This window comes from Anabas testudineus, chromosome 10 (genome assembly GCF_900324465.2).
Source record: "Anabas testudineus chromosome 10, fAnaTes1.2, whole genome shotgun sequence".
Classification (NCBI taxonomy): Eukaryota; Metazoa; Chordata; class Actinopteri; order Anabantiformes; family Anabantidae; genus Anabas; species Anabas testudineus.
Genome location: NC_046619.1, coordinates 22,029,820 through 22,049,060, shown reverse-complemented (window position 1 = coordinate 22,049,060; position 19,241 = coordinate 22,029,820). Strand labels below are relative to the sequence as shown.

Below are 19,241 nucleotides of genomic sequence, written 5' to 3'. Positions count from 1 at the left end.
GAAACGAAATATTACAGTTTACGGTGTCCAAGCTTATTTGGAAACGTGGATGAATGTTTCCATGTAAATACCAGATACTTGTCAGATGTAGATATTGTGCAGTAGAAAGTACAATATCTCTCTCTGTAAGGTACAAATACATCAACTGTGTACTTAGTTACTTCCCACCACTGATCAAGCTTCATTCAAGTTGCAGTTTTCATGCAAATGATCATTAAACTGACCTGGAGTCGGTGTTACATCGATACAATGATCGGCCTGATCTCTGAAACCGACCCAGAGTCTGTTTCTTCCTCTTAAGGTTTTTTCACTGAGTTTCATGTCAGCCGCTGAGCTGCAGCGAGTGGGTGCAGCTCAGCGCCTGTTCCGCTCTGCGGTCAGACGAGGAGGGGGGAGGAGGACGATGATGTCGCCTTCATCACCCCCCCTCTGCACAGTCACTTCCTCTGAGAGAAAGAGGGAGGGAAGGGCAGAGAAAAGGAAGCAAAGAGAGATGAAGATATAGAGAATGTAAGAGTAGAAGAGAGAGAAAGAGAAAGAAGGAAGCCATTTTGGGTCCACTGCGACATGTCTGCCTGCACTTTGCTTAATCCTTTCTGGTTTCTACACGTGGAAAGCGTCTTAAAGAGCTAGACAGTGGTTAGAGGGGTTTGAGGAAGTCAAAGTTTCTGAAGACAACTGACAGTTATTGTTCACTCTCTGAGAGTTTAAGAGAAGTTTGGTTTTACATTTCGCAGAGTGTCAAGAACGAGGCCTGACTGTCAGTTGAGTGTAGACGGTGGACGAAAAGCAGGACCAGGAACTTAAAACCTCTAAAAGACTGCAAAGGTGAACAATCAGAACTCATCTCCAGGTGCACGTCATATGGTGGTCTCGTCATAGTATGTGTGCGGACCGAACGCCGTCCAGATCAGAAGTAATGGGGTGGAGCCCACGGGAGCTGGCAGACTACCTCAAGAGGGTGAGACCCCCATTCAAAATCTTTTTCTTTCTTTCTGGTCACCAAGATCATTTACAGATACGTTATTTTCTACCAGTCAACACTCAATCTAATATTTAAAAATGTGTGTTGAACATACACTAATGTTAACCTTCAAAGATGATTTGGGAAACTAGTAGAGAACAGGTGCCTTATTTTCACAGGTAGGGCCAGTGGTTGTCTCAGTCCCTCCTGGAATCTGATTAGTTTGTGCACTATACTAGAGTCAGAAAGTTATAGTTGGCTTATTAGTATCACTGGATTCCTGAATGAGCCAATTGGGTCCAGACACAGGACTTGTGGACCAAAAGCAACTAATATATATTAATGTTGAAAAGTCAAATGACAACAAAGAAACCTTTGACAGAAAAAAACACAACAAAAATATGCAAATGTTTCTCAGACATGGAAAATAACTATAAAGACACCCAAGTAGACCACAAAGAGACTCAAAAAAACACAAATATACTGTATGGAAAGCAACCACAAAGAAGCAAAATGACCACAAAGAGATGCAAAACTATCTGGAGGAAAGACAAAACTATCACTGATATGCAAAATGGTTTCACAGATTTCATATATTGACTCTTGCCCTTGAAATTATGAACCTATTTCCCCACCTTCTGTGCACAGTATTATTTTTGCATATGACGCCTACTGTTGCAAACACATTTTTGACATAGTTGGACTGTGTCTTTTTTTTCTATTAAGCAACTGCATTTTATCCACCAAATTTAGACCCAACTGTACTCAACAGTTTCTGCCCCATCTCAAAATGATCTTTCCCTTCCAAAGACCTTGAGATAGCTTTTCTCTTACAACTTCCCCATCTCTTTCATAGAAAAACACAATATCCTGGACAAATCCTAGTCGGGTTCTGAATGCACCACAGTGCAGCCGGCTCTGCTATACCTAACAACTGACTAACTATTGTCATTTGACTAAACTAAGCATGTAGGTCAAAAGACATTCACAGTGAATCACTGGTTTACACCATGTTTGAAACATACTGTAGATCAGTACCTATTGAAATATGACATTTCTCACCTTTCTGTGCCATTGTGTCGTGGTGTACCACATGACTCCGTCTTAGGCTCCATGTCATTTCACTGTATGCTACCACTGAAGTCTGTTTTTAGAAAACGTAGCACTTTTTACTATTTCTACTAATAATACACACCAATATTACACTTACACACACAGTCTCTTTTAAGTTGTGTTGACAATGCTAAAGGGTGGATGAATAAGATCAGTTTTTCAACTAAATGAGAATAAGACTAAACTCCTTATCATCAGTCCTGAGAGCTTCCTCGTGGATTTCGCCAAATGCTTTTGGTTTACAGACCTTAATGCCTGTACACATAAATTTTGAACTGCAGCAGCTTATTTAACATCACAAATCCAACAGTTTTATTCTCCCAGCGAAGTGGGGATGGTCTGGCAAGTGTTAATTAGCTGTTGTTCTTGATTATTGCAACTCTTTTTATCCCTGGTTCCCCTGCAGCTAGTCCAAAATGAAGCAGAGAGAGTTCTCACTGATACCAGTAAGAAAGCCTTGTTCTCCTGCACTCTCTCCAGACTGGTTACCAGTTAAACATACAGTAGAGCTGGCCTTGAGACACAGGCTTTTGTTCCAATGTTTCCAGTGTTTGCACAGCAGTTTGTAAATTTAGGGTGAGGAAAGGGTGAGGAAGCATCTCTATAGAGTTCAGCTTGGCTAAACCTTTACCCACAAAACTACTGTTGACCAACAACAAACCATTTTCACTGTTTTGAGTGACCAGGGAGTCCAAAATCTCATCTCCAAAAATTTCACACTTGTCTTAAAACACTGTCACATGGAATAAGAACAAAATAGAATTGGCTGCTTGACTCTGCTTACCAGTGACGGAATAATCCGGAATATACTATTCCAGACTAATGCAAGTTTATGCATACGGGCAAGCTGAGTTCTTTCCCAGATGTTTGAAATCCTGTGAAGAAATCATCACATCACACAAGTCCTTCAACCTCTCACTAACCAGTCATGCAACCCATAGGAGTGTCTTTTCAAATAAACCCTGTGGCGGTTGTTTCTTAAAAGACATAGTGATGCATTTTCTGTCTTTTTCTTCATGAACACTGGTAAGAGCTGGTTACAACTATGAAACCATGACAGTTTGGTTACGTTGATTAGTAAAACAATTGTGGTTCAGGTTGAAATGTGTGCTTCCTTAAATTTACATGACATTATTTGACATATAAACCATCATGGTTAAAACACAAAACGCTTCACACACAACTCATACACTGGTCTCCTTTAGGGAAGTCCTGGGTTTTGTGCTGCATCCCCGATTTCTTCCTAACAAGGAATTTGTTGTTCTATATATTATGCAACTGAACTCCTTCTTTTGGTAGTGTCATAATTACTACGGTTGCATCAACTACAATATGTTACACTGTATGTACCAACAACATCAGTTCGTCAGTTGTGTTTTTTATACGCGTGAGTCACACAACCATAAAGTTTCTATTTTAATCCATTCAGTTGTCTACACTGGCCGCTAGACTTCTGTTCTATTTTCTGCAGATTATACATGTAAGACCCTCCACAGAAAGCTCCAAACTAAAGCATTGCTGCAGAAAACGTTTAAATATATCAAGCAAACACAACTGAAACACAATTTAGCTTCTTATGCTGTTACTACAATTGTAGTCGTAGAAGCTGGGGTTACAATATATAACCAAGATTTTGCGTATTCTTTAAACTTTTTTAAAACTTATGATCAAACAGATAAAAACAGAAACATGACATTTTTCCCTTCCCCTCTCTGTGCTTGTTAAGAAAACCCTTTCAGTGCAAGTAAACATGAGCCCCAACGTGACATGAACACCAGATTCTACGCGCTGTCTACGCCATGCATTCAGGATTGTGTTACTATGGGTCATTATAACACGTTGCACAAATGACATATAGAATATTTTACAGACTCTCTGGACCACAAGTTCAGCTAATCATATAGTATATGTTGAACTATGTTGTGCTCCCTGATTGTAAATGATATTACATTTACAATGTACTGTAGCCTGTGGACTGATCACTGCTGTTGCCTATGACTTTAATGAAGCAGATGTTTTTTCTGTGCCATTGCTCTTATCTCAAATCTTGGTTCACACTTGCCAAAATGCATGTGACACAAATGAACTCTATGCTGCAGATCACAAGTTGCATTGGAGTTCTGATCCTATGGAGAACGTGTATTCGTGGGGGGAGACAGAGAATGGAAAATCCAACCTTGAGCCATGCAAAGTGAGCAAGGAAGGACTATTTCTGTGCGGTTGCCAGAGACGTATGCAAATAGCAATAGTTTTACTGAAGTGCTCTACTGAGCAACAGTAGAAATTGTACCACAGACAAACGGTAAACTTTAGAGATATTTTCCATCAGTAGTGTTAATCAGAAGTGAAAAGGTACATCCTTTGTAGTTTTCCTCTAGATGTGTTTAGAAGTGAAGTCTGAAACTAACGGAACTGACTGGACATAGTTTAGAAAGGAAAAAATAGTTCCCACATCAGGTCAGGACAAAATTCAAGTCATGAAGTATTAAATTAAGCATCTGCTCTTGTAAGTTTTGTGAGTTTTTGAACATGCCAACATGTAAAAGTCACTCATTCAAACCCTTATATTTTTATATAGAGTGAATGCTTTCATACGTCTGGTTCTTGCATGTGGCCGTGCTTCCTCTACAAAATCGCTGCTATATTTGTCAAGTTGATTAATAAAGCATTTTTTAATTGTTCATCATAATACTTGCAGCAGTACTATTATTGCAAACATGAAATATAAAATCAGCGAGGCAAATAAAAGATAGGAAAGAGAATAATGACAACAGTATTACTGTTTACATTTTATATACAGTACATTCTGTTCTACACTTGTTGTATTACTTAGGGTCGGTGTATCCTGTACATTGTAGGGCAAAGATACAGCGTTTAATGAGACATACACAGCACAGTGTATATGAGTCGTTTAGGACTTTACAGGTTGCACCAGACAGAAAAGCAAAAAATAATAAAATAAAATAAAAATGTTCTCACTTCAATTTGAGATACATGACTAAAATACTAAATATAAATGTATCTATCACCATCATTACAACATAAACATGGATGTCTGTGTTTGTTTCAGTGTTAAATTACAACATGTTTTAAAAAAAACAAAATCTCATTTATGGAAATAAACACTTGATCGCTTTTGTGACAATAAAAAAGAAATATGATGTTAAAAGTGAAGTAAACCAGGGCACGGAAAACCACAACAGTAAGCAGAGCTCAACACAACCTTTACCAAAAATAATCTGAGATCAAATACAATGACAACATACAGTGGTGGCAGTTTGACTTTTCTAAAAATGTAAATGTTATGTTTGTCGGTCGGACAGGAGAGAGAAGCTCAGAGGTGGAAGGCTGAAAGGAAACGACTGTAAATACCTGTTAAAATGCCTTTAAGTGGTAAATCAAACACTGGGTTTACTTGTTTTTAAAATGTTTACAGATGAATCTGTCCGGCTGTGACAAGACAGTGTTGAAGAACTCCATCAATGGTTCCAGATTCGTGGTGAGTTCACAAACAAAACCAACATTTACATGAAGATAAATTAATAAAACGATAAAGAACTGTAAGAGGCGTAGAAGTAGGTACGGAGAGGATGCGACGTGAGGAGGTGGAGTTGAGGAGGTGGGTAAAACTGGTTAAAACAGAGGGAAGGAAGAGGGGTTGAAAAATAGAAGAATGAGTCAGAAAAGGGAAATGGAGGTTAGAGAGGAGGTGGAGAAGGAAACAAGAGGGTATAAAAGGACAGAAGGAGAAAAGGAAGAATGTTGAAAAGAATTTCAGTTCAATTCAATTCAATCAATTTTTATTAGTAAAGCACCAAATCACAACAGACGTCGTCTCAAGGCACTTTACAGTGATAAGGCCAGGGGGGTAGGGATGGACAGAAGGAGTTTGTAAAGGGTAGGAAGGGAAAGAGGCGGTAGAGAAATAATGAAGGTAAAAAAGGACAGATGGTGGAGTAGGATGCATGGAAAAAAGGAGGAGGTAAGGAGGTGTTATGGGCTGAAAGGGAACAGGGAAGGAAACGAGGAAGCAGCTTTTGATTACTCTCCCATTGAAATGGTGTAAACACACTGTGCGGTACCGCATCACGTCTTCACGCTGGTTTTCTTTTTGCAGAATCTGACTGATAACGACCTCCAGAAGTTCCCCAAACTCCACGCTCCGTGAGTTCTGCTTCAGATTTAACTTTTACACCACCCACAGCTGGTCTTTGCCCAGCATCTGAACACACTGAAGTCTGAGCTGAGACTTCATAACTGGACTAAAAGGATGATGTCAGGTTCAGATTTATTCTGGGGCGCTACTGTACTAGTTTTAGTTAATTCACAATTCCAAGAACTGCTAATAGGCCTTTGTGCAGTACCTCTTTTCAAGCGGTCTGAAACAGGTTCTCTTCTCAGCCCCCAGCTGCCAGTGGTTCGAGCACCACCCAATCTTCTAATTCCAGAAGTTCCATAAACCGTAGCTTTACAGTTTCATATAGTTTATCACTGTTATCATGAAGCATCAAGGTCTGGTCTGCAGCAGTGGTTAGATAGGTGGCATGGGCCCAGAGAAGAACTTCCCTCCACACACATACACAACTGACTAATCAGACAAAGTGACCTTCCATCAATCCAGGATCCAGTTCTGATGCCTTTGTCCTGATTATAGATGCTTGACTGTGGTTATGAGGTTAGCATGAGTTCTCTCTCGGTCTTTGCAGCCTTCATGTTCAGCAGGATGTGATGGCCTGTGAGCTGTGCCACAGCACTCCTTCTGTGGTTTAGACAGTCGCGGTTTGTCTCAGTAAAAACTCACTGATGCTCAGGCCTTCACACCTCATTTCTTTGTCCATGTGAACTGACTTTTCACTTATCAGCTTATCGGGTGCGTTTACACTAAAAGGTCCAGATACTTTGGAAATAGAGGAACCTTTCTCAAGAAACTTCTAGGAACTAAAAGTGTGTTTTACACTTCCCTGATTGTGTTCCCACCATTTCCGAAGAAGAAGGTAGCCCAGGAAGGCTGCACTCAAAAGAACTTAATGATAGTGATATTTGAAGCAGAGTATTAAAAACTCATCATCCTGTTCTTTGTATTTACTACCGACCACTGACCTTCGAGTTAAATCTAATAAGTGATTTAAAAGACAAATGAAACTGAAACCTTCACCTCTGTCTCTACATTAACTCTGCTGAATGTTTTATATTTCTGCTTTAGAAAGCAGGTACCATGAAACGGAGGTTTCATTTCTTTAGATTTTGTTCTCGTTACCAATTCTCCCCCTTCCCATTCACAGTCTCTTTATTTTTTTCTTGCTCTTTGAAAAACCAATGTGAAATATCCTCCTGTCATCCTGGTATCGATACCAGAATATTTCCTTATTTTGTGAATGAAGCAACACATGAAACAGCTGTAGTGTCTGTGTTTGACCAATGGTGAGTGGATCCAGCCACTCCTTCAGAATGACACCCCCAAGCAGGGATTTTCTTTGGGGGGTGTGTGGAGGGTATCTGCTCCTTTTCCCCCTGGTTCCTGCTGCTGATGGACCGAACTCTCCAAAATGTTGCTGTTTCTGGGGGAAGGTTGCTGTGGTGGACTTAACAGCGCTACCGTGATGCACTAGCATTAAGAGCAACCAGCTCCAGCCCGAGTACCTGAGCAGACAGGTCTCACAGAAAGTGATTAACATGGTGCTTAAAGGCTGCAGCTGTTTACAGTCTGTGCTATAACTGGGTGTAGTGAAGCCCAGTGGAGACACAGAATAAAACATAAACCCTAAATTAAGCATAATGTGCCGACTTTAATTGATTTTCTAACAACTGGTAATAGTCCAGGGCCTGTGTCTCATAGGACCATTCAGTAAACCAATAAATACTTAAACTTGAACAGATCAGGTCAATTGTGGATCCATAGTCGGTGATAATAACTTCTGAAGGTAAAAATAATTACTTCAGAAGTTTACATGAAGAAGAGATGTTGCACCAGAGCTTGATTAACCCTGAAGTGTCTGTTTATGTCTCCTCAGGTTAATCTCTAAGATCAGTGTTGAAATCAGAAAAAAGGAGGAGAAGAGAGGAGGCTTGTTTGGTAAAAAGTATGTTTCAAATAAAACATCACATCAGAGCAGTAAATGATCCACGCTGGCTTCAGTCCTCCTGTTTCTCATGGTTATTCTCTCTGTTTTTGTTTCCATCACAGAACAACAACCAAATATCACGAACCAGGTAAAGAATCAAGGCAGCAAAAGCAAAGATGAGCTGGAAATGAGTTCACAGCATCACTTAGCTTTAGTTCTTTAGTTCTTTAGTACGCGATCTCAATTCATTTTTGGGTTCCCCTTTAAAACAGAGTTTTAATTAGTTCAAATAGTGTTTCATTTCTCTCTGTGCAGCTGTAACAGGATGAATAAAACCTCATCCTAAAGACAGGAAATAACAATATCAGTATATTAAAATGTGAGCTGCTAACTTGCTGCTTTGTTCTCGACAGACCCCGGTGCAGAAGTTCAAGGCTGGGGTGAAGACGAGTTCGTAAGTCTGATGTTCATCTGTCCTGTTTTATTTTTAAATTCCTTTTCATTAAAATCTGCAACACTCATCCAAACAACACAAAACTACATTTGTTGTAGAAACATCAGAAACATACTAACACTTTGTTGCAGCCTGCATGTTGTTCACCAGATGGTTTTTGGGAGTGATTACAACCCCAGTGGTTGTTTGCAGTTCTGGTCAGATGCCTTTTCGCTGATGTGTTGCAGCTTCCATGGAAATATTACTCTTATAGGTTCATATAGACCCACAACCACAGCAGGAACTATTACTTCACTTCATTGGTTTTTATTTTTAATTTTTACACAACACATTTATGTTTTTTTGGAAATTAGTAAAATTAAAAATGAAAGCAGCCACTTTTCTGCTTTTGTCTGAAAAGGAAGTGATGCACCTCAGGTATGGGGGCATTTGTCTCCTGATTGGATCACAGACCTTCTTTACATGTCCTCTCTGTCCCTCCTTCACTCCATCAGGACGATGAAGAGTTTGACGACGACTATGAGAGTCCATTCAGTGGTGATGAGGACGTCAGCGGGGGAGACTACGAGTCCCCAAATGAGGACGTGGACGGAAACGATTACGAGCCTCCTCCCTCAGAACCTCCAGAGGACCTGCCTCACAAGCTCTGCCCCCCCCTGCCCCCTGGAGATGATGATTACATAGGTAACAACATCACATGTCAAGAGAACGAGTTTTCAAACACCACGCTCTACTGTTACAACAGGAAACACACTGAGAGGGAAGGCTGTGGTGAATCTGGTTTGTAGCACTGAGCTGGTTACTAAGTGTTTCTGCGAGACTGGAACTGTCTCCTGTCTACTACACAATGAGGACAGAGTTCACTTGAACCGATCTGTGCCAGAAGTCGGATTTATTCTGAACACGTGTGACAATGTACCTACTTCCTGTTTAAAAAACAAAAGTACGTTTGCTTGTGTTTGTAAAAGGTTCATAAATTAAATCATTTTTATGCTGTGATTGAACCCTGACAGTCTTAGGATGACGTCATTTTAATGGTTAAATTAAAAATAATAATAATAATGAATACTTTATTGATCCCCTTGGGGAAATTGTGGGTGGACAGCTGCTAGACGGTATGTCAGCGCTACACTACGGGGTTTCATAAATAATTTGTTTTGGTTTTACTTAATATCAATATCAAAAATCAATAAATAGAAGATTCTAATTGTTCTTATGAAATACATAGTTTTTCTTGTTTTTGTATGAATATAACATGGATTTTATTAGGTTAAGATACGTACACAACATACACATCGAAATGCATCTTTGTCATGTTTGTTCAAATCATTCTTGGCTGTAGATTATATTGAGGCAATATCCCACATTTCGTCAAATCACCATCATTAATTTGGAGTTAATGCAAAATAAATGGTACTTTTTGCTATCTTATCATTTTTTGATTATATTTATCCAGAATTAAATAAGTGATTAATCTGAATACTTGAAGTGATCTAATGTTCGATCATGTTTTTTACTGTCGGTAACTGAGCTGGTATTTAAACAGAATCTTGGTTTATTTCCTATAAATGTGAAGCTTTATGTCTGTGAGATTTGAAGAAATGACACAAAACAACTCTGTCCTGGTAACACTGAGACATAGCTGAATACACAGACTAATAATTGGAGAACACAATTATTATTATTATTATTATTATTATTATTATTATTATAATTATAATTACACCCATGTGACACATATGTTTGTGTGTCATTGTGTAGATAACCGCGTTCGGACCACAGGCCTTCCCCCTGTTTTGAGTCCCCGTCCCCCAGTCGCCACCCTGTCTGCTCCGATGGTGAGTCTCATTCTCAGTAAATTATTTTAAACATGACACCAGTTTGCACTTGGTGTTAATCATGTGTATCTGTGTGTGTGTGTGTGTGTGTGTGTGTGTGTGTGTGTGTGTAGCCAGGGGAGTCGTCTAGAAGAGACCCATCCCCAAGCTGTGGTGGACGATCATCAGCAAAGTGTGAGTAACCAACAGCTGAGTTATTACTGTCACTACGCAGCAAGCTGTGAAGCACTGTGCGATTGGACACCTGTCAGTCATCACCAGCATTAAATCAGTCCAATGCTCACAACATTAAAACCATCATGTGTTAATCATCATAACTTCCCAAACTGAGGTACTTAAAGATCTTGGTTTGTTTTAGTTTAGTTCAACATATTTAATTTACTCTCATGTTCTACTCTCGAGGTTTGGTGTCACTAATTTGTCTTCATGAAAACATGTTTGCTGACGACCTGCCTCTGTTCACCTATGGTTAAATACCCTGTATAACATTAACAATGTATTTCTGATCAATTTAATGTTAGATTTCTAAATGACCAAAAGCTCAAATGACGAAGACAAGAAGAAGCTGAAATACTGAAATAATCAATAATTTACACAGAAAAACAAACAAACTGCAGAACCATGCAGAATCATCTTGTTTTCATCTACATCTTTGAATAGCCTCTAAAGACAGAACACATACAAACACATCAAGAGTGAAACCACAAACATGAAACCAAAATTAACTGCAAATCCAGATGCAACTGCATCATCGACGTTTGAGTCCGGCTGGCAAACCTCGTATCTCACACCCCTTTCTCTCTGCTCTGGTTTCCTGTCACTTTCTGACATCACATAAAGATGTTAAAGTGCACACAAAAAGTTACAGCAGATGTTTTACAGAATATTAAAACTGCACTTAGATGTGTTAAAACAACCGTTAGAGGAGCGGATTTTTTTTCCCTGATGTTCATGTTAAAGACAATCAGCAGCAATTTAGCATAAAAACAACACATTCACTTTTAAATATAGTAGTTTAGCTTCTGATTTAACTTTATTTTGCAACTCTGCTTCTATTTAAACTAAAAGAGATTAAAGTTGTTGGTTGTTTCGTTCAGTTGCTCCAGCGCCGCCGCAGATCTGTCGTGACAGCAAACCGCGCAGAGACCCAGGACCCAACCCGTCCCCCATCAGAGGTAACGTTAAACCCAGGACCCAGTTTTCTTCATCGTTTCCAAGCAGAAGCAGCTGCCATAAAAAACATTTTAAATTCAGTGAGGTGGTTTAGTATATTTTAGAATAGATCTATGCACATTATGTGACAAATCATTTTATTTTCTCTTCTTTACAGGACCTCACCGCAACACAGTGGACAGGGTGAGTTAGGTTCACACTGAGTGAACTGATGTGAACGATGTCTCTCAGTTGACATTTAATTCAATTCAATTCAGTTTTATTTGTATAGCACCAATTCACAACAGAAGTCATCTCGCGACACTTTACAGTGTGACATCCTGTTAGAAGAACTGAGGTAAATGTTTGTAGTTTGTGCATCAATAACTGTCTAACTGTGAATTCTGTGTTTTTTACAGCCGGGCTCACAACCGTGGAAGTAAGTACAGACTCCACGTTGTTTTTCCATCATTGTTCGACTTGTGTAGCCGTAAAGAAGGCGTAAACTGAAATGTTAAAGGTGCAGTGTGTACGATTTGAAGTGATTCTCTGACCGCCCTGATACAGGACCTGCAGGGTTTAACCCGTCCCTCGCCCACTCTGAACTGGGCTCAGCTCCAACCAACCCCCCGTACACTGAAGACCTTTATTACATTTTCCCCAAAGCTAATGTTAGCTTGTGTTAGCATGAAGGGTTAGGGTTTGGTAGCATTATATTTCTAACATTAGCAATATTGGAATTAAATATTAGCAGAAAAGTACTACCACAATGCAGGAAATGTACCGTAGCTTAGCTTGGACGTAGCATTCTTACATGACACTATAACCTATAGTTACATGTTAAATATGTTAACTAACTAACGTCTGGCAGCTGTGACTCTACATTAACACTGTACTTTATAGACCTGACTGACAAACGTTTTTTTGTGTCTGCAGGCCTCCACCTATTCCTCCGACCTCCGGCTCCACCTCCATCAGCAGGAGTGGCTCCTCGGCCGGACCCTCTCCCAACAGGTCAGAACGAGTGTTTTATCAAACCAGTCACAGTTCTTCATCCAGTCAGATCATTATATCAACATCTTTTAATTTTATGATTCCTCATTAAACAGCTGTAACACGTTCAAACTGCTTATTTACCTTTTGTATGTGGTTTAACAGGTTTAACGGAGGGAGAGAAGTAAGTGATATTTTATTATATGGATAGTGACGTTAAAATGCATCCACATATACAGCTTATTCTTTAACATGTTTAGAAATAAATTACAGTCATATTCGCAGTTTTTTTTACTTTTTCCTTTATTCTTTTTCTTCAGCAGACACAAAATGAAGGTGAGATTTGCTGTTTTCTCTCATTTCATTTCAGAATTAATTTCAAAAATAGAAGTTCAACAACTTCTGATGTGTTTCTTTAGAAAGAAAGATGAGACACTGCCCGTCCAAAAAAAAGTCACACACTCTAATATTTCTTGGTTGGACCGCCTTTAGCTTCACCGTGACATCATTTCAATCAGCTTCTGCTATGTCTCAACATTTATTCAAGTCCAGAGTTGCATTAATTTTTCACCAAGATCTTGTTTTGATGAAGGGAGAGTCGGACCACTGTACAAGGTCTTCTCAAGCACATCCCAAAGACTCTTTGTGGGTTTAAGGTCTGGACTCTGTGGTGGCCAATCCAGGTGTAATAATGTGTCATGCTCCCTGATGAGCTGATGAAGCCTGACATTATCATCTTGGAATATGTCCGTGACATAAAGAAAGAAAAAATTCACTGATTAATAACCTGGTCATTCAGTATATTCAGGTAGTCAGCTGACCTCAGTCTTTGTACTCATAACGTTGCTGAACCTAGACCTGACCAACTGCAGCAGCCCCAGATCATAGCACTGCCCCCACAGACTTGTACAGTAGACACTAGACATGATACATGCATCACTTCACCTCCTCTCTTCTTAACCTGATGCTCCATCACTCTGGAACAGGGTAAATCTGGACTCATCAGACCACCTGACCTTCTTCAATTGGACAGTTCTTAACCCAGTTTTAGTAGTTTCATCTCCTCAGATGTGTTTTTTAATTCTTACCAATATTTTGACCCTGCAGAAACAGTTTAACATCTTTTCCACGACCACAGGATGCGTCTTCTGACATGGTTGCTTAAGAAACAATAAGCTACTCACTGCTTCAGTTTGGGTTAAATAACTTGTTGGGAGCTGAAACATGATTATCCATGCAGTAATTGTCCAGTGGAGGCTCTTACCTGTTTGCTAAGTTAAATACAGGTGGTGACTTTTTTTTTTGGACGGGCAGTACTTACACATACTTCTCATTTGTCATACGCCTGTTATTTGTGTGCCTGGCTAAGTGAGGCCACCAGATGCACCGATATAAAACAATGGATCATTAAACCCTTAAGTTGATTATTATTTTTTAATTCTGCTTCTCTCTTTCAGTTCCTAAGCACAACACCTTTCCCTTCCATAATAAGAATCTGCCCCCCCGCCCTGGACTTCCTGGGCACCCACCACGCCATGCAGACAGGTATGTAAATATTCCGGAAACATGTTTATTTCACTTAGATCTCGTCAGCGCTGGACGCCCTGGATATCCTGTGAAGTTTTTGTGTGTGTGTCGGATCATATTCTATTTTTCTTCTACTTTGAATAAATCACACATCCAGACTCAAACCGATTTTATTTATCTTATTCCATATTTCTCTGTGCTGTAGAGCCTCGCTGTTATTCAAAAATGAGTTAATCCACCACTGACATTAATCAGATTATATGCAGTAAAAAATAGAATTCTTGGAAATAGAAATATGTCTCTGAAGTGTTTTATTAATGGCAGGGAACAGTCTGAACCACAGGGAGCTCATGTAAATCAGTAATGGTCAGAACCTCCACAGGGTGGACAAACACGTTTGTGTTTTAATATTTCTGACTTGTATCATGAATAATCTGTATTTTCTGTTTGTTTCTGAGCAGTCTGCCTCCCAGTGTCCCTCCTGGTGCAGGCTCACTGCCTCACAAACTAAAATCCGGTAAGAACACAACAACACAAACATAGCAGATCTTTTACTTATGCAAAAGTATCAGTGTGGAAATACTGGTAATGATTTATGCTCCCTGTCATTGTGTTATCATTCTCTATGATGTTTTAGATTAGTATTGTGCATTAATGTGCATTTAGCATTTTACAGCTGTAGTTGTTTACGGTCGAATGACTTCCTGATCAACACTGATTCTTCTTCATCTTACAAAAGGTGCCACAGCTTCACCAAATTCAACATGAAAACGTGATTCTAGAGTCAGTGTTTAGTTTGTCTATTCTGGGCTACTGTAGAAACTTGGCGACCTCTATAAAAAGGGAAACACGATCAATGTAGATGTAGATGTGATGTTTCTACTATATAATACTAGATCCATCTAAATTTTACACACTGCAGCTTTAATTAATTTATTTCATGAAAAGAGAGAATTTCCTTAAAGCATAAATCTTTATCTTAAAATCAACAGATGTATAGAAACGTGGCTTTGACTCAGCAGGAAGAGTGTGAACATTTGTAAACAGTCTCAGTAAAACGTTCAGTATTTCCCTCTGAATTACAGAAGAAATAGTATAAAGGTGCATTAATGTACTTAAGGACACTGTTTTCCACCTCTAAAAATTATTGAGATGGTCAGAGGTAAACTCAAAGAGTGAGTGTGTGTGTGTGTGTGTGTGCAGCGATGGCCGAACACAGAGGCAGCTTCAGTGGGTCAGACAGCCGACAGTCGTTTCCTCCTCCACCAGCCGCATCTTCATCATCGTCATCATCACACACACAGGTGACAGCACACACACACACACACACACACACACACACACACACACACACACACACACAGATACAGACACCAAATGGCCTAATCCTGACTCATGGTGTAGCACTGCAGCAGCAAAACCCAGTAAAGGTCCGAGTCACAAGAGAAGACGACGATTAAAAATCATTAAGAGTGAGAATTTGTATTATTAATTAATTATTTATTAATGGCAACTTTGGGGTTGCCAAGTTGCACAGAATCCTTCTACAGAACAATGTTTTAATTCAGCAGGAAGAACCCCTGACCCCTTATCACATGGAAAACAGCTACAGAACATCTGAACCCATTTGAATCCATTCACATGGTTTAACAATAAATGATGTCTTCACCCAGAACAGTAGGTGGCGCCGGTGTAGCAACAAACAAAACTGGTTAACAGCAGTAAAATGTGAATGGTCCTGTTTCCAGAAGTCAAATTACATAGATTTTATCAGCAAAATGTTTTTTCAGTGTTACATTATTGAAATTTTTTTTTTTTTTTTTTTTTATGCTCAGAAAATAATTATTTGGTTTATTTTGTTGCTGATAAACTGTTAACTGACTAATAATTCTTAGATTACCTGATAGTGAAAATAATTGTTAGTTGCAGCTGTTTCAGTAAAATTATACTATGACGTAAAGACTAAGTACTACTTGGTGTATTTTATATTGTGGTTTCATTACTTTTATTTAAAGAATTTATCTGAATTTGTGCTGAAACTACAACTTTTTCCATATTAATCAGTTTATAACATGTATTTAATGTAATTAAATGCATTTATGTGGAACAGTGGATTCCAACAAATTTAAATTAATTTATTAAACACAAGCTGCCACTAAACTAACTGAACTACAGGTTTATTATAATAATGGACTCTGATACAGAACGTTCACTTTACTGTGACAAACACAGTCGTCACATTCTCACATTTAAGAAACTGGAACCAGAATTTAGAAGAAAGGTTTAAATAGTTGCTGCTTATTTTTGTTGCTCAACTAATCAACTAATGTTCACTGTGAGGACATTTTCCCATCTGAAATATAAAGTTGTTACTGTTTGTGTGTTTAGGACCTGAATCCTGACTGGTACGTGGGTAAAGTGACCAGAGGTCAAGCTGAAGGATGTTTGAAACGAGTCAATAAGGTAAAACGCACACAGACACATTTCCCCTTAAAAGCAGATTCAATAAAAACACGGTTCTAAAAATGTGAGTTGTTAAAAAACAACCTGAAGCTGATTTTCAGCTTTTCTTCTACTAGATATTGACTGATTAATACAATTATTACACAGAATTACATTTAGATTTAGGGTTTCTGCATCACTACATGCTACAGAATATGACTGATCTGAATATTAACAAAGTCTCTGCTTTGTTATTGAGGAGCAGATTTTAAATTCCCCAGAAAGTATTTGTCACAATCATGAAGTAATGACTGAATACTCAGTATTTGTACCTGATGATTAAGTAACTCATAAAGTAATGAGTTAATGTTTGCTCTCTGACAGACCAGTATTTGTTCCACATATACACATCAGTCATTGACAACGACACTGAAATAAAACAAGCTGTTAGTTTACTTACATGACCTCAAAGTGTTTCTTAAATATTGCGTTCACAAGAACTTGCGGATAGACGGACAACCTGAAAACATCATGGAGATTATATGGAGATTAAAACATTTAAATCAAAATGCAAAACAGTTATTATCAGTAGGTGAGACTAAACATCAGTCATACAGATGTGACCGTCTCTGAGTCGACTGTCCATTCTGGTTCATCAAAGAACCAAACAAACCCTGAATCTTTAAAATTGTGTATTCGACATTATTCGATGAACAGGTTACAACTTAGCTTGGACACGAAGTGTTGAGGGCAGCGAGTGTTCAGCATCAGCACAGCTTCAATTTCCCAGTTTTTACCCACGTAGTTTCCTGGTAGTTCATCTGTTTCTCTGTGGGATTCACGTCCATCTCTGTCTCTCTGTGTTGAGGACGGGGCCTACCTGGTGAGGGACAGCACCCGGCAGCTGGCCAACCAGCCCTTCACCCTGATGGTCTTCTACCAGGACAAAGTCTACAACATCCAGATCAGACAGCAGAACAAGCAGTTCATGCTGGGAACCGGACTTAAAGCTCAGGAGGTAAATATGAAAATGAATCTGGTCTGTACCAGAAGTTGAACTAGAGGAACTGCATGAACCGCGCTGATGCTACATTTTCAGTCCAGGGTTTAGTGCTCGGTCCTCATCTTTCAGTCGTACCTGATCTTTTTGGGTTGATATGATGATGTTTGTAGTTTAGTTATAATTTTAAGAAGACAGATGAAAGTACGTTTGATCTTCATCACACCTCTCATCAGCACCACTCCCTTTTTTGCAGTCTTTTCCGTCTGTTTGTGACATCATCAGCCATTACTCCAACTCTCCTCTGCTCCTCATCGACGCCAAAAACCGCAGCTCCAACCAGCAGAACCAGTGTATGCTCTCTGACCCTGCCGGATACTACATGACTGGAACAAACTGGTCCTGAGTGATCAGACTGGACCGAACCGGATCAGACCAAACTAACACAAGAGGAAGCCGACGGGCAGGACTAAGACGAGTGTCCACCTCAAACGTAATTTCAGGTGTTGTAAACAGGAAGAGGTTTTTATGACGATGAATGAAAAATGTCCGATTTTTGCACATGTTGCTTGTTTAGCTAGTTTCTATTTACCACAGTTTGTAGTTTTCACCGAGCTCTCGAGTTTGAAGGGTTTTCTGACAGTAAACCTTCCGAACCTTCATGTAGAAGGACACGTTTCTGTACACGATGTTGGAGAAATGCTGTACTTCTACAGCATTTAGTTGAATCTTACTCATTCAAACTAAACATGTTGTGTCTTCAGCTGAGCTAAATAAAGTCCAAGTGTTTCGTGTTTACTTTCTGAGCTTTACCTTCACTCTGTGCCTTCAGTTTCTTTTAAAGATGTAAAGATTTATCTGTGTTCTGATTAAAACATCATAAAACCATTAGCAGTGCCCTGGTTTCTCTGAACTAGCTGAATTTTAATCAGACAACCCTAACACTCAATGAAGAACATTTTAATATTAGTACCACTGAACAGGCTGTGGCTGTTAATGATTTTTTACTGTCTGTGCCGGAGAGAGACAAACAGGCAGACAGCACAGCTCTTTACAACAGAGCAAACTGTGAGTTTAACTAATGCAGCACTTAAAATGCCCATATTGTGCCACTTTGAGGTTTAAGAAACAGGTTCTTCAAGTCCCCAAAATGTGCCCGTAGACTGTCAGGTTAAAAAACTGTGTAGATTTTATCGGCAATGTATTAAAGCAGTACGGCTTTTGTCTTTGAATGGACCACTTGGTGCTGTTCTAACACTTTACTGCCACTTATTGTTAGTTTCTGTTTCATCCAGATGCTCCACTACTTTTCCTGTCTGCGGCCTTTTTCCGTGCACATGTGCACTTTATAAAAACCTGGTTACAGAGGAATTAACGTTCTCCAGATGAACTTCTCTAATGCTCTACCCTGATTAAAGTAACTACGTTTAGTTCACATGACAGTGAAGAATTCAAATGGATATCAAACACATCAGTTAATCTCTGGGCGATTTACAATCAGTGCTCTATTTTAAAATAACACTGAAAAGAAAAGCTCATTAATGTCCCTGATGTATTTCAGTATTTCACTGAACAATGTAATAAAAATAGAAACAGGTCAAAACTAAGTCTGGAACATTTTTTTAACACTGTTAAGACTGTTTTGCGAATTTTTAATTAATTCTCCACCTTATAATTCCTGATAATTCACTCCTAA

General features: G+C 39.1%; 1 protein-coding gene across 2 annotated transcripts; it reads left to right on the top strand.

Moving 5' to 3' along the window:
- Positions 1-460: 460 nt before the first annotated feature.
- Positions 461-18,436, top strand: lcp2a (lymphocyte cytosolic protein 2a). Of its 2 annotated transcripts, none has more exons than XM_026357505.1 (21): positions 461-961; positions 5,514-5,576; positions 6,195-6,241; positions 8,089-8,157; positions 8,262-8,287; positions 8,553-8,593; positions 9,088-9,277; positions 10,355-10,431; positions 10,545-10,605; positions 11,529-11,606; positions 11,762-11,787; positions 12,003-12,022; positions 12,520-12,597; positions 12,742-12,760; positions 12,900-12,912; positions 14,034-14,121; positions 14,565-14,620; positions 15,307-15,407; positions 16,492-16,566; positions 17,414-17,563; positions 17,802-18,436. In XM_026357505.1, exons 1-21 carry the CDS (start codon positions 884-886, stop codon positions 17,949-17,951), a joined length of 1,506 nt encoding a protein of 501 aa, XP_026213290.1. In that variant the 5' UTR covers positions 461-883; the 3' UTR covers positions 17,952-18,436. The 2 variants fall into 2 exon arrangements, with proteins under 2 accessions (XP_026213290.1, XP_026213289.1); XM_026357504.1 differs by having other exon boundaries at positions 462-961; positions 12,897-12,912.
- The last annotated feature ends 805 nt before the right edge of the window (positions 18,437-19,241 follow it).